Genomic DNA, 16,202 nt, shown 5'->3' with positions numbered 1-16,202 from the left:
GGGACAATACCTCTTGGCTTGGAACTCTGCCGGGTCGGTGTCGAATCAAATTGTGAACTGTTTTGAAGTGAATTCCTATCGTGTTGCGGTAGATTCTTAACTTGGGAGTGTCCAAGTTTGTTACAGTGGTATCAGAGCGCGGCCGATTTCTCTTCTACCGGGAAATCCGATCCTTTTTACGCGGCACTTATGGATTGGAGCAAAGGAGAGTCGACTTCCTCTGCATCTGGAGATGTGGGAAGAGATCACGAAGAAGATTCACGCGAGGAGTACGGCCCGCCTCGCCCTACTCAGGCGGAGCTTGAAGAGATGGAACATTGTTGATTGGTCGATGATGCAACAAAGTTGATGATGAATTTTGTGAAGGACCCTAAACTTGCAAAATTTTTCACCCAGACCTCTTTCGACGAGGTGCACTCACTGCGGCGGCAACCTCCTACTCCGAGGATGTTTACAGAGCAAGAATTAGAAGAGGTGGTTGATGCACGGATTAGCCAGCTTTTTGAATCGCAGAACAAAGCCAAAAAGCACGACAAAAGGCATTGACTTCCCGGGTTATTTGGGTCGTCAATCTACGTTTGCCTCGGCAAGAAAGTAGAAGAAGCGTGTGCGATTTGAAGGAGTACCTAGTTCTTCTTCTGCTTCTTCTTCTGACAATTCTTCTAGCTCTTCCGACTTGAGCGAGGAAGACAGAAAAGGGAAAAAGCGAAGCAAAAAGCAACGCTTCGGAAAGGGCAAGAAAAAGGCAAAGAAGTCTAGATCTCGCCTAGTTTCGGACAGTTGTACAGAGGACTCGTCTTTGGATAGTTCGGACTCCGACGACAACGGATTTTATGCAAGGAAGAATAATTTTGATAAAGCCAACCAGTATGACTTTCTGGAAGATAAAAGCGTGTGCGATTTGAAGGAGTACCTAGTTCTTCTTCTTCTTCTTCGAATTCTTCTAGCTCTTCCGACTCGAGCGAGGAAGACAGAAAAGGGAAAAAGCGAAGCAAAAAGCAACGCTTCGGAAAGGGCAAGGAAAAGGCAAAGAAGTCTAGATCTCGCCTAGTTTCGGACAATTCTACAAAGGACTTGTCTTTGGATAGTTCGGACTCCGACGACAATGGATTTTATGCAAGGAAGAATAATTTTGATAAAGCCAACCAGTATGATTTTTTGGAAGATAAAAGCAAGAAAATCCGAGAATTTAAAGAAGGTGGACAGTCAATTAAATTTGACACGTTTTTTGGATTTCAAGATGCTTCGAAGGCTTTGGCCTTCATACAGCAGTTTGACATAGCTTTCTTTGAAGGATATTACTCAGAGCACTGCAAGATTCGGAGGGCTACCTCTTACTTCAAGGGAAATGCTCGAACTTGGTGGTCCACTCTTCTATTGAACAAGAAAGCGCCACTTAAATGGCTGAAATTTAAAAGGCTTTTTATTTCTTCATGGTTGACTCAAGAGTACGAGCGCGATATACGAATTGCTTGGAACCATCTTCGGATGACCAAGAAGGATACATAGGACGTATATTGTGAGAGATGCTGGAGCTCTTTTCTACCAACTTCTTCATTTCAGAAGATCTCGTTCAAAGAATAGATTGAGCGGTTTACCTTGGAACCTCCTACAAAGATCCGAGATCATTGCTTAGAGCAAAAGTCAGATTCCATTCAGGAACTGATGAGTCATGCGAAACGGGGTTTTGCCATTCATTCAGGCAATTTGACCCACCTCACAGATGAAATCATGACGCAAAGGACCGAACAGACGCAACCCAGAAAAGAAAGAAAAGGGTGCACGACCCAAGCTTACTCTTTGAGAGAGAGCTAACTACATCAAAGAAGGGAAGTGGTTTGGATGTGGGAAAACTTTGCATATCTCCGCGAAGTGCCCTAAAAAGGCACTGAAAGAGCAGAACGACAAAGATGAAGACAGGCGTGACGGTTTGAAAGCAGCTGAGGAACGTGGATGAAAAGGCAAGATGAAAGCAGGACTGGTTCCAAATTGCATGGGTATTGACCCAAGCACGATTGACGATAGTACATAACTTTGCCGAGCTTGGGGTAAAGTGAAAGACCAAGAAGCCCTGATTTTCTCTGATGGGGGAGCCAAGGCCAACTTCATTTCACCTGAATTGGAGGCGCGGCTCGAGATCACACCCGATCGGATGGGACCACTAGCAGAGGCAGTGCTAGCGGCACCCGGCAGGGACGTAGCCATTACACTTGTCATTGGCAAACTTCGGCTGCATTGTCAGGGGTATTTGGGGCATGAGGACTTCTACATAATGCCTTGAAAGGTTGTGATGTCCTCCTATAAATTCCCTGGTACCATAAGAACAATGCCGTGGTCGACTATCGGGCGAGAAAAGTGACTTTGACTACAGAGAAGGGTCGAACTATTGTACTTGCTGTAAAACTTAAGGGCGAGTCTGTCCCTATTGTCTTGGCTTCGGCCGTTTCAAAGTTTATGAAATCGAGTCTCTTTGTTTACTCGATCTTTTTGAAAGAGTTGAATGATGAGAATAAGAGAAATATGTTTGAACTTGATAAAGAACGCCAAGATTTTCTTCACACTCATGCCCATTGCTTTTCAGAGGGCGTGCCAGGCAAGTTACCACGAGCTCGTCTTGAGGATCATACCATTGATCGGATACCTAGAAGCACACCACCTAACCGGCCACCTTACCGTGTGAGCCGAGCCGAGAACAAAGAAATTATGAACCAAGTGAAAGACCTTCTGGAAAAGAGTCTTGTCCATCCAAGTACTTCCCTGTACTGCTCTCCAATGTTGTTGGTTTTGAAGAAAGACGGATCTTGGAGAATGTGCATAGATTATAGAGCTCTCAACAAAATTACCATCAAGACACAGATTTTCGATTCCTAGGATCGATGATATTCTTGACCGACTACAGGAATCCTCGTGTTTTAGCAGGATCGATTTGAAGAGCGGATATCATCAGATCCAAATCGCGTCGAGAGATGTCTACAAGACAACTTTTCGGATGACTTTTGGGTTACTTGAGTTTTTGGTGATGCCTTTTGGCCTAACCAATACTCTTGCAACATTTAACCGGATGATGGACAGGATCTTTCGAGAGTAGAGACTATTTGTTGGCACTTTCTTCGACGACATCATTGTTTTCTCCAGGGATGAGGTAGAACATAGAGAACATCTGTTACGGGTCTTTCAGGCATTACAAGATCACAAGTTGGTGATTAATGCGAAGAAAAGTGAATTTTACCTACCTGAGATACACTTTTTGAGACACATTGTCCGAGCAACAAGAGTGCAGATGGACCCGGTCAAGATAGAGACTATCCGTGATTGGCCCGATTTGAAGAATGTCCATGAAGTTAGAAGCTTCTTGGTATTGTGTTCATGCTACAGGCGGTTCATTCGAAAGTTTGCAGAGGTTGCTTCTCCTTTGCATATCTTGACACAGAAAAGAGTCCCTTTCTTGTGGGGACCCACACAGGTGAGTGCCTTTCAGACACTAAAAGAGAAATTGACTACAGGACCAGCTTTGACTTTGCCGAACTTGCACGTCATTTGAAGTATATTGTGATGCTTGTGGTTGTAGTCTGGGTGCGGTCTTAATGCAAGAAGGCCATGTCATTGCCTACGAAAGCCGATTGTTTTCAAAGCCAGAATTGACAGCACAAATTTATGAGAAAGAGCTTTTGGTGGTTATCCATGCTCTTACTCAGTGGCGACATTACCTACTCGGAGTGGATTTTACTGTCTTCACAGACCATCAGAGCTTACGCTACTTCTTGTCACAAAAGCATCTATCGGAAAAGCAGATGCGGTGGGCGAACATCTTGTCGCAACAGTGTTCGGGAAAAATCATTTTCACAAACATACAAAAATCCCTCCAAGACAAATCTGAACTAGTAATTTTACATTACTAGCCAGTGTTTTTGCAAAATTACACTATTTTCCATGTATTTCAAGCGGAATTTTCTCCTTCTTGCACTCCCCTCAACCGGCTACTTTGATTTTGCAACCGGCTCAAGGTTAAGCTGAGGGACACTTTTCCCGAACACTGTGTCACAGTTTCATTTCCTGATTGTCCAAGTGTAGGGACAGAAGAACTTGATGGCAGATGCTTTGTCTCGGAAGCCGTTGGTTCTGGCTATTTCCACGATATACCATAGGAGCTTCGAGGATAAGGTTGATCAGTATGCCACAGATACAAATTTTGCAGATATTTTCACTCGGATACGGAATAGGGAGCTAGTAGCGGTATATTCCATTGGGATGGCTACTTTATGAGGAAAACGATGTTGTGCGTTACACAGCCGTTGAGGGAAAAGGTTTTAACCGAATGCCACTGGCCACCTTTTACGGGTCACCGCGGCATAGCTACCACCTTGAAAGGTGTGGAGAGATACTTCTTTTGGCCGGGACTCAAGAAGGATGTGGACGATTTTGTACGCAATTGCTTGGTATGCCAAAAGGTCAAGTTTGACAGGCATAAAGCACAAGGTTTGTTACAGTCTTTAGCCATACGTACCCGTCCCTGGGAAAGTATCGCAATGGATTTCATTTTTGATCTCTCGAGATCACAAAGTTGTCACGATGGTATCTGGACTGTTATTGACAGATTTAGCAAGCAAGCTCATTTCATACCAATGAAGAAAACAATCAAGCCGGATCACTTTGTGAGACTGTTTGTGGCTCAGATCTTCAGATTACATGGCATGCCTGAAACGATTGTCTCCGACAAAGACCCAGATTCACGAGTTTGTTTTGGAAGGCTATTTGGGAGAACGTTGGGACGCGGTTGCAGTTCTCGTCATCGTTCCACCCGTAAATTGACGGGCAATCAGAGATTGCCAATTCAGTGGTACTAGATTTTTTGAAGTCTTACATCTCGGATCAGAAGACTCAATGGAAAAAGTATTTACCTTTGGTGGAATTTGCCTACAATAACACGATACACTCTTCGACGGGGAAGACACCATTTGAGATTACTGAAGGTGCTACGAAGGTTCCACCCTTCCTAACCACGAAAGATAAGATTTTTGAAACCGACAAGTACACGTGGGACTTGGACACGGCTTTTGCCAAGGTCCGGGAGGCTTTGTAGAAATATCAAGAAAGACAGAAAAAGGCAGTAGATCGCCATCGTTGTGATTTGAAATTGAAGGAGAACGATTGGATGCTCTTACGTTTTGAGAAGGTACGGCTGAGAAAGAAAAAGGGAAAGGAGAGGCTTTTTCCAAAGCTTAGTATGCAATACTACGGACCTTTCGAGATTTGCGAAAAGATAAATGATGTCCCTTTTAGACTGAAGCTGCCGGATACTTGGAGAATTCACAATGCTTTTCATGTGAGTCTCGTGAAGCCTTTTAAAGGCGATGTGCCCGCAGATGGGGAGCCTGATGAGGAACCCGAAGTAAAAGAAAACGAGGAGATCCTTGTTCCAGAACAGATATTGGCACATCAAGACAGAAAGATTAAGGGTGAAGCGATAAGGCGGTTCTTGGTTAAATTCAAGAACTATCCTGTATTGGATGCGAAGTGGATGGAGAAGGAGGACCTAGCAGATACTCCTCAGATTGTGAATCTTTATTTTGAAGCATTTTGATTAGCATAGTCTATTCTAAATGGAACCCCGAACTCAGCTTGTGCGGAATCTGGTGCAGCGGGTATGCAGAAGAGGGGAGTCGCTCCGCTCCTTTGTAAACAGATTGCCTCGATTTTTGATACTAAAGTCACTGATGTCTCTTTTGAGTTTTAGGGATATTGTGAGCTGAGAATATTTTGCTGTAATGACTTTATGAATTGGAATTCCCGATAATTTGATACTGATTTGTTCTTGACTTGTTTAAGTGCACGAACTGATAGACGAAATGACTGCAACATTTCGGTCTGAAAGATCTCGATAGACGTGATTGCAATAAGGATTAGTCAATCGGGCATCTATGAGGTCTTGAGTGGATCTAGATGCGATTGTTAAATACGTTGGTGATTAATCATGGTCTGAGATCTGAATGAATTTTTGAATGTAATTTGTCATGTGATGTCCTCTGATGTCAAGGGATGTTTGGTGATCTCCTGTGATGTGACTATCGATTGGTACATGTGCTAGATGCGTGTTCCTAGTTCGTCGGTACTATCAGTCAGTGTCTGCTAAGACAGTTTATGGCTTTTGTCTTTTTTGCAGGCGTAATTGAGGGTGATTACAATGCTTTCAAGAGGGGGGTATGTCACAAATGGGTGACATGGCATCTTTGTCAGCAGAGCACACAAACACCCTCCCCGGCAGCAGATAATTTCGGAAAACCCACTGTTAGGTCTGACGTGGCAGTAGTGTACGGAATTCTGCGTTTTGCGGTGCTTTTTGCAACAGGCCGTACGGAAGGCTGACGTGACAGGCTTGCATGAGAAAAAGCAAGGAAATTCTACACAAGGCATTGCTTTGAGTTGCTTTATTTACCATAAGGCTTGTGAGAGGAGTTACATTATTTTTGAATGCTTTTTATGGGCAGCTTTTGGGGCTCTGCTTTTAGCAACCCTTGTAAATCTATAAATTAGTGGCTTGGGCTCCCACTTCTCAGAGCATCTGGACGCAGAGTCTGAGAGTGAGACCCTCCCACTCCCTTGTACTTTGTGCAACAGATTTAATACAAAAAAAAAAACCAAAAGGGGCACCAGTCTTTGGGGCCAATACCTCCTGGCACGGAACTCCGCCGGGCCAGTGTCGAATCAAATTGTGAACTGTTTTGAAGTGAATTCCTATCGTGTTCCGGTAGATTCTTGACTTGGTGTGTCCAAGTCTGTTACACACGGAATGTTTTCTCGTTACTTCGGCCCGGCCAAATACAGAGGCATATCAATGTTCTTTCACACTCATGTTGTCCAACCAGAAAGAAGGTACTATGCTCACACCAGCTTTATAGGTCAATTGGTCTATGTTACTATATTATTGAGATGCCTGAGCCTCAGAGAGATGGATTTGCTCATGAACTGTTGGTGAAGGATGATGCATGGCCCTATTGCTCAGGACTGCTTGATTCGTTCTTACTTTTTCACCACGGAGAAAGTTGATACTATTGTGCAGCGATACATGCAGTAGGTCACGGGATGACCATGTGTCTAGCTCTTCATACCCCCGTCCAGTTTGTATCCCTCCTTTTTGGTATCATATGAATAAGCAATGGAAACATTTTCTCAGCTTATAATAAGCAGGGCAATGACAGATAAAATGCTCCTTGTCCTCAGTGCCAGGCTACAAACTCAGCACATGTGCTGCTCTTATGGCACTTCACTGTATCTCGCAATCTCTATCTCCAACTCTTAAGAGGAGCTGTGTATTTGAGCAATGAAAGATCTCAATGCATGTGAGAGATACATGTGTGCATATCTAGGATGAATGATAAAGACCTCCTGACTAGCGCAAAGAAGATGCTTCTTGTAGAAAGACACCTTTGCACTGAGCTCTGGTGTAACCCATATCCAACTCGTGAGAGGAGCTGTGTATCTGAGCAATGACAAATCTCAATTCATGTGAGAGATGCATGTCCATATAGCTAGGGCGAATCATAAAGCCCTCCTCAATAGAGCTCTGGTGTAACCCATATCCAACTCGTGAGAGGAGCTGTGTATCTGAGCAATGACAAATCTCAATTCATGTGAGAGATGCATGTCCATATAGCTAGGGCGAATCATAAAGCCCTCCTCAATAGTACAAAGTAGATGCTTCTTGTAGAAAGACATCTTTGCACCGAACTCTCATACAGGTTAAAACCATGTCCAGCTAATATCAACCTGTGGAATATCCTACCTGATGAGCTGGCTGATCCCAGATCCTGCCAGAGGAGAGTAGGAGCAGGAAGAGAGTACTGAAATGGTGGTAGTCTGTCCATACGAAATACATATAGATCAAACCATGCCGACATTTGTGCAAATCACTAAGTTGTGTCTCCTCTCTGTGCAAGCTGTCTAGAGGACTCTAGAGCTATCTGAATATATCTCTGTCTTGGAGCTCCCATAAGCTATGCATAAATAATTATGATCTAGTGAGTGCCTCCACTATGATAGCTGTACCACCAATCTGCTCTTGAAATTCTCACGTGGGACAAAGCCATTACTCTAGATCATCCTAGATATCATGGTGACAAATGGTCTCTCCATCGGCCTCCATCCATAACAAGTTCGACCTCTTGGAGGATCCATGCTAGGGCTCTGTACTGAGACGGCATATAGCATAGTAGATGTAGCTAGAGTATCGAATAACCACAACTATGTGCGGCTCCTAGAATTGCACCCATGAACACATCCTCTCCAACTTCCTCAAGGCAGCATATCTGTCAACAGGTGCTGAAGTGGCCACCCCCTAGGGCGTTAGGGCCATTGAAGGCTCAATGCTGGACACTTTGACCGAGTTTTAAAACCCTAAAAGTGACAATGTGTCATCTTGAACAGACCAATATTTGCTGACATGGCAGCTTGTATGGACCCACCCCGAAAACACACAACATGCTGACGTGGCGGAGTGCCGCAAAACGTGGAACGGATTTTTGGAGCCAACTTTTTGTGCAGATAGCTTTTGGGAGCAATAGCTTTTCCTATCATTTGCTTTTAGGCCAAGGGCCTTTAAATATGTAACTAGGGCTCTCTGTGTGGCATTCCTAGTTTGTAGGACACATGTACCTTGGTGAAGCAGTCAAAAAGAAATACCGAAAGGGGCGCCAGGGTTTTGGAGCTAGAGCGTCTGGGAGTGGAACTCCGCTACTCTCTCTCTCTCTCTCTCTCATATGGGGTGCAGGTTTGGAGACCTTCTGTAGGCCTAGATGGTTGGAGACGTATGGAGAGGCCCGTGGTATCTATGATGTCTCGGCTGATTAGAGCCAAGGCTTCCGTACCGCATGCTATCATTCGAGCGGAGTTAGCTGCCCCCCCCCCCCCCCCCCCCCCCCCCCCCAATGGAGATTGAGGCGCTTATCAGATTGGTCTCCTTAGTACACAGCCTATGGGATACTACCAGAGATAGATATGCGAGGTTGGCCCTAGAGTCCTCGAGACAGTTAGCTCTACAGGGGGATACATCATGCTGGTATGCACAAATGACATCATGGTTTCAGACACATGGCTTCACCATGGACAGTCTGCCTCCTTTTTAGTACTCTCTACAGGCACCCTTGATGTCTCTGACACGGGTGGAGATTACTAGACTCATTCGTCAGGATCTGACCCAGCTCTACACGAGGAGGACATGGATAGAGCCGGTACAGATCTGGGCACGAAGATGGCTTTCTATAGAGAGCATCTTCTCCACCGCACAGGGGATGGGTTTGTGATTCGACACAGCTATATGGACACACATCTTTCTCATGGTTTGTGTTGTGCCATTGGCCAGATACACACATCCTCACATCAGTTCGAGATTGAGACTGGCAGATTCAAAGGGATACGAGCAGATAGCAGGATATGCCACTTATGTTATCTAGAGCCAGAGACAGAGTTACATTACATATGTCATTGCACAAAGTACTATGAGATACAAGGCCGTTTGTCTATTCAAAGAGGGTTTTGGGCCTCTATCTAGGGTCATGAGTTATGAGGATCAGAGAAGTCTTGGACTGTATCTACTTGAGTTACACATGCATAGAGACACTTTACTGAGGAGAGCTGGAGAGATCTTTAAGATCTCTTGGGATAGTTTCCTACGAGGTTAAAATTGTCTTCTGCTCAGGTGTGTGTGTTCACGCGCTAATAAAAAGAGGAAAATGGTATAGCCTTTCTATCACCCAAGTGTGGTATATTGGTTACGCCATTTTTCTTTTGCATTACAGTTCTTGAGTTCAACTCTCCAGATCTTTAAGGTCTCTTGAGATAGTACGACGTTAAAATTCTCTTCTTCTTCTTCTTCTGCGTGTGTGTGTGTGTGTGTGTGTGTGTGTGTGTGTGTGTGTGTGTGTGTGTGTGTGTGTGTGTTCAATTGTGTTTTTTACTGCTAAAAGTTTGTTTGAGTCTGTTTGTTTCAGTTGGTACGTGGTGTCCTTCTGTTTTAGTGGTCTTAGAGCTTCATGTGTTTGCTCTTCTAAGAGCACACTGATCCCTTCCGAAATAGACATGACAAGATGCCGCTTCTTGATTCTATAGAGTACCTGCATTCTAAGAAGAACCTCCCGATTTTACAAAGCTTCCAGCAGTGAACTACATGCTGCCACCTTTGTGGCCTCAAGTTTTTCCTCCAACACCAGGAAGTACAAGGGCCTTCTCTCGACAACCTACACAGTCTTCTATTCCGATCGGGGGAATTTTCAAGAACATGGTGCAACCATTTGACTTCTACCCGGTGCAACCTCCTTTGCCACCGCTGTTGCCTCCACCTCCCCCACTGCCAACTGGGTATAACAGTTGGAGCCCGTATGCCTACCCCTATTATCCACCTCCTCGCATGATTACGGACATAGGCATTAACCAAATGGTTAGTCTCACCATGAAAGTGCAACGTGAACCATTGTGCTTATCGAGATACATTATCTTCTGGTATTGAATGCGCTGGGCTGATTTGGCTCTGTTAACTTAAGATTATCTACTTTGTTTCTGGGGAGACAAAAAGAGTTTTGCGTGTGCTTGAGCTTTACAAATAGAGTTTTTAGGGAATTCCATGAAGCTGATCAAATGCAGTAAGATGATCAAGATAGGACAACAATTGACAAGTGGCTATTGCATAAATGGTATAGCTAAGTGGACCCTTCTCAGTGAGATTTCATTGAGCAATGAAATCTCAATAAACTCAAGCAAAAGCATTTTCCACAGCTATCTGCATCAACAAGCGATTCTAATCATGTACTCTAAATGTATGTGAATTGGGGCATTTACTCTGTCCTTGGATTAGAACAATAAACAAGTACCAAAAGAGGGCATATGCTGGGGGTGCATTGAACCTCAAAGTCCTGTTGTCCTGTTAGAATCATTTGTGGCTTCTGCCTTTTGGTTTTATTGAACGTATAAACGCAGTGGGGTGGAGGAGCCCGATAAACAAGTACCAAAAGAGGGCATATGCTGGGGGTGCATTGAACCTCGAAGTCCTGTTGTCCTGTTGTCCTGTTAGAATCATTTGTGGCTTCTGCCTTTTGTCCTTGGATTAGAACAATAAACAAGTACCAAAAGAGGGCATATGCTGGGGGTGCATTGAACCTCAGAGTCCTGTTGTCCTGTTAGAATCATTGGTGGCTTCTGCCTTTTGGTTTTATTGAACGTATAAACGCAGTGGGGTGGAGGAGCACGAGTGGGTTGGGAATAGGATAGGTGAAGCTGAGAGTGGGCCCATTGAGGAGGGCAAAGGGGCTGGTGGGGGTGCTGGAGGAGGGGAAGGAAAGGGGTTGTGTGAAGGATAAGGGGTACCCAAAGGCTCAGTTACACAGGTTGAGTGATTGCAATTGTGTATTAGTTCTGCTTAAATTTTCGATTGTTTCCTAACCCAATGTCTTTCATGATTGCAGGTTCTCTCTGTGGAAGCAAAGCAAGTACTTGGTAAGTATGCTTAATACGTGCAAGCAGTTCAGGGCTTGGATGCAACTTCAATTCTCTTACACTGACATAACGTGTTTCTGTGTGCGTATGGGGGTGCATTTTTCCTGTTGTCCTGCTCCTCTTGGGTTTTGGTTTGTTTCTCCCTTTTTCTTCATCCTTTTTTTGTGGTTTTGGGGGGGGGGGGGGGGGGGGGGGGGGATGTTAAGACACCATCATGGGATTATATCTTAGAGCCTTCAATGAGGATGAGGACAAAGAGACAGTTGCTCAGGTTTGCTCCTGCGTAGTTGAAATATTACAGGATGTTCACTACCTAAATGTGGAGCCTTGTAAGTGAGCTTGTCTATGTGTTTGCTTGGGACTTTTGATTGGTTGTGTAGCTGACTGCCTTTAACTTCTGTGGCAAACAGATGTTGGCTCTTTAACAGAAGCCATTCTATTGCTGCTCCGCGAGGAGGCCATTTGCCAGGAAACGGGCGATACAGATGGTGAAGAAGAGGATGAAGATTGTGAGCATGATGAAATACTGATGGATGCTGTCACTGATCTTCTGCCCGCTCTTGCCAAATGCATGGGACCTGCATTTGAACCCATTCTGCGCCAGCAGTTTGAACCATTAATGAAGTTCGCAGTTAATATTCCTGTTTGGCCCCTTGGCAAGTTGGCTGTGTAAAGCTGGAGTTTTGACTGATTTTTTTTCCCTCTGCTTTTGCAGAGCTTTGCGAAAGTTTTACTTAATCTCCTTTTTGTGCTGATCAGAAAGCAACCCGTCCCCCTGGTGATCGTACGATGGTGGTTGCAAGCTTAGCAGAGGTGGCACAAGAAATTGGACCTGCAATTATTCCTTACATTGACGTGAGATGATTTTGCAAATTTGTTCTTGGTGATATAGCTAAATAAAGTTAAGTTACCTTTCTCTGAAAGGTAGGCCAACTAGTCCTCTCGCACTTGAGAGCAGCTAGCACTCTTGTTTATGCCAATTTAGTTTGCATCATATATGCTAGCGAGTCTTGTTAGGGTTGAATAGGAAACAGCCTTATAAATGAGAATCAAAGGTGGAACCTGGGGATTGTATAGCTCATGAGGAGCCAACAGCTTTGCACCTTAGAGCTCCAAATAGCCTCAATAGGAATGGAGATGGCAGTAAGGTTTGAAGAATTGTAAATTGCAAAGTGAGATGTATAGCAGCATAATAGCTGCCTGTGACTAGAGGATCTGAGTTCCATACTGGACGGAAGGTTTGAGAGAATTAAAAAACGTTTTGACATAAGTTTGGTCTGCATCTCTTGAGTTATGGCAGAATCTCAGGATGCAGATCTTTGTATTGATGTTTTCTCGTGTGTGTGTGTGTGTGTGTGTGTGTGTGTGTGTGTGTGTGTGGTGTGGGTGTGTGGGAGCATACTGGGCACTGAAAACGTGAGTGGGATGTTGTAGCATTTAGCCAATTCTATGCATGATGGAGCTGATGGTTATTTTGTCTTGTGGTCGACTACCATGAGTTTATACCTTGTACCTTCCTTTGAGAGTGAATCTGGGCTTATCCTGGATTCATCTAGATATATTAAGTTTGGCCTCTCTTTCAAGAATGTAATGGGGGAAGTCAATTTTCAGCTTCACTCCATCTTTGACAATGTATACTATATATTGTAGGTTATTCACTTTTGGTAAGTTGCAACAATTGCTTGTGTTGGGATAATAAGTTGGCTGATTCAAAGTTTATGAAGAGCTCAGTGCAAGCAGAGAGCCTGTTCCTTACTGGGCTTGGAAGGGATTGTATGGTATAAACTTAAGGGCATGCTCATAATAGGCACAGGGTTTGATGTTGAAGGAACTACTTCACAAATCTGCACATGGACCACTAATTTGAAACGCTAGTTTACCTTCGTTAGCAGCCCACGACTTAGCCTATCCACACTTTTAAATTGTTAGTGCGCAGTGCTGGTTTAAAAGCTGATTTATTCTTCGTGCTTGTATTCGATCAGAGGCCCTTCTTGTAAGCATAAACTCTGCTTGCAGTAAGCAAGTAGAGGGTCTGCAGACGTAAAGCAGATGCTAACTTGCAATCGCAGAGAATTAACTCTCTCATATCTCGGTAACCCTCGGTAGATTTTCCTCCTTGAATTTTCACATATGGCGATAACCACTGGTAAGGACAGGTGCCACTCTGGCAACCACGTTGGTGACCAGGTGTCCCACTGTTATCTTGTCAGACAAGATGTGGGCCAGTGTTTGCAGCACAACTGGTTTCTCATGGTGATGGACCCTGTGTATCTGTTGATTAAAGGCCAAGGACTCACCCTCAGGTGCGGAGATCAAGAAACCATGCAAGACTTCCTTATGGACAAAATCTGGTCACATGGGAAAGCTTTTACTCTTACATAGGGGCACTTTTATGATATAATTGCCAATTTTTTAATGCAATGAGACTGATAGTAAACAGTAGCTTCACTAATGTGATTGTGTAGTCATTGTTATTTCTTGCGGCTTGGACCTAGGTGACAGTGGGCTCTCCATCAACCTTGGCAAAACCAAGGTTATGGTATTCAATACTACAACGCAGTGGGTCAGGAGATCAGCACCTATTTTTACATATGGACATGAGGTAGTAGAGTATGTAAACTCTTATACATATCTTGGTGTTGTATTTAGTGGACCTACTTTCTCTATGAGAGGTGCTGCAGAGGCGAGATTGACGAGGGGTTATTCAGCATTAGCAGGACTAGAGACGATATGTTCACAGGTGCAGTTTCAGAGCCACGCACTAAGTTGTGGCTATTTGACACATTGGTTACTTGCACCATGCTTTATGGAGTGAAGATATGGGGGCCTAGCCTGGATCATCATAGTAGATCAGGCGGCACGTATGATGGATGGGATCTCCATGATCTCCCGGTTGATCTGGGCGAAAGCCGCAGTGCCACATGAGATTATCAGAGCTGAGATGAGCGCACCACCAATTGTAGTGGAGGGTCTTGCTGGATCAGTGTCTTTCATTTATAGCACATGAGAGCTACCACGCAAAACAGATATGCACGACTAGCGCTTGAGTCATCGCGACAACTGGCCAGTTATGGTGATACTTAATGTTGGTTTGCACAGGCATCATCTTGGTTTGAGCTACATGGATTTAGTATGGACAGGCTGCCCTCTTTTCAGTATTCCCTGGATGAACCCTCTTTCAGCCTCACACATTCAGAGATTAGGAAGATTATCAAACATGATCTTGATTTTTGCACGTGATGTCTCAAATAATTGTCAGTCAAATTTATCTGTGTTAGATAAAGAAAGGTCAGCATTTTTGCGAGAGCTTAGTGCTTGTTTTTTTGATTTATTATCGTTGCAAGTGCCACCAGAGAGATCTGAGGACCATCGGATAGATTTGGTCCCAGGGTGTAGCCCACCAAATAGACCTCCCTACAGGGTTAGCGCGGCACAACAGAAAGAAATTATAAGCCAGGTCGAGGAGTTATTAGAGAAGGGAATGATCCAACCTAGTTCTTCACCCTTTTGCTCTCCAGTGCTCCTAGTACAGAAAAAGAATGGCTCATGGCGCATGTGTATTGATTACCGTGCGTTGCATAAGAATACAATCAAGAATAGGTTTCCTATTCCAAGGATTGATGATATTCTTGATCGTTTAGAGGGTGCTTCAATGTTCAGCAAGATAGACTTAAGAGTGGGTACCATTAGATTCGATGTGCACAAGAATGCGTTTAGAACGACATTTGGTTCCTAATAATGCCGTTTGGTCTAACAAATGCTCTTGCCACGTTCAGCAGGATTATGGACCGGATTTTTCGCTCGCATCAACAGTTTGTTGGGACGTTCTTCGATGGCATGATAGTCTATTCAAAGAATGAAGAGGAGCATAGGTGTCACTTGACCATTTTGTTCGAAGAGCTGAGCAGTCACAGGTTACTTGTTAATCCTAAGAAAAGTGAATTCTTCTTCGAAGAGATCCACTTTCTTGGCCACATAGTGTCAAAGGATGGTGTCAGAATGGATTCGGCAAACAAGCTATTAAGACATGGCCAGACTTGAGGATTGTGCACGATGTCAGAAGATTCTTGGGATTGTGTTCCTACTATAGAGGGTTTAATCACGAATTTTGCAGAGATAGCATCACCTCTTCACGCTTGGCAAAAGAAAGAGGTCACTTTCAGATGGACACTCCACCACAGACAGATCAAGGAGATCCCGACCGAGAGCGTCGAGCTGTTGAGGAGAGACGAGCCCAGATGATGGCTCACCCACCTGTGTTCTCCCGATCTTCCCATGCATTTGCATGGTTGTTTTTGGATCGTTTTGTCTTTTGAAGTTTCAGATAGATGGAAGACATACACACATGTATACTTGATTTGTCTCAAAGGCCGACTTTGGCCTCACATAGACGTTAGAAAATCTTTCTTTCTTTCAAATCTCTCTCTCTCTCTCTCTCTCTCTCTCTCTCTCTCTCTCTCTCTCTCTCTCTTTCCCATGTGGTGTAGCTTTTAGTCTCATAGGTCATTTTGACTTTTGGAGTCGTTAATATAACATTTCATTTCAATTTCATTGCTCTCTCTCTCTCTCTCTCTCTCTCTCTCTCTCTCTCTCTCAGAGCCGCACTGGCTCTAGTTAGTCTAGTCTGTGCTGCTCTTCTCAAAGAAAATCTCGGCCCCGTGAAGACTACCCGCAGGTAAGTATATGCATCTGTATACTCCACAATCTCCTGACCATATTTG

The 16,202-nt window shown here is 44.2% G+C and overlaps 1 protein-coding gene across 4 annotated transcripts in view; it reads left to right on the top strand.

Moving 5' to 3' along the window:
• LOC147445060 (ARM repeat superfamily protein) overlaps positions 1-16,202 on the top strand; it is a 178,671-nt gene that overhangs the window by 147,201 nt on the left and 15,268 nt on the right. For 3 of the 4 annotated variants that reach the window (XR_015190076.1, XM_086527548.1, XM_086527549.1), the window contains 4 exons: positions 11,451-11,481; positions 11,688-11,810; positions 11,892-12,112; positions 12,241-12,336. Coding sequence is in view for 2 of the 4 variants with exons in the window: in XM_086527548.1 (XP_086383674.1) it covers positions 11,451-11,481; positions 11,688-11,810; positions 11,892-12,112; positions 12,241-12,336 (471 nt within the window). In the remaining 2 variants the exon portion in view is untranslated. Of the gene's footprint in view, positions 1-11,450; positions 11,482-11,687; positions 11,811-11,891; positions 12,138-12,240; positions 12,337-16,202 lie in introns of all 4 variants that reach the window. The other variant, XR_015190077.1, reaches the window with a different exon arrangement.

This window comes from Adiantum capillus-veneris, chromosome 13 (genome assembly GCF_014529385.1).
Source record: "Adiantum capillus-veneris isolate H3 chromosome 13, ASM1452938v2, whole genome shotgun sequence".
Classification (NCBI taxonomy): domain Eukaryota; kingdom Viridiplantae; phylum Streptophyta; class Polypodiopsida; order Polypodiales; family Pteridaceae; genus Adiantum; species Adiantum capillus-veneris.
Note: the sequence above shows the minus strand (reverse complement) of the source record. Positions and strands in the feature narration are given on the sequence as shown.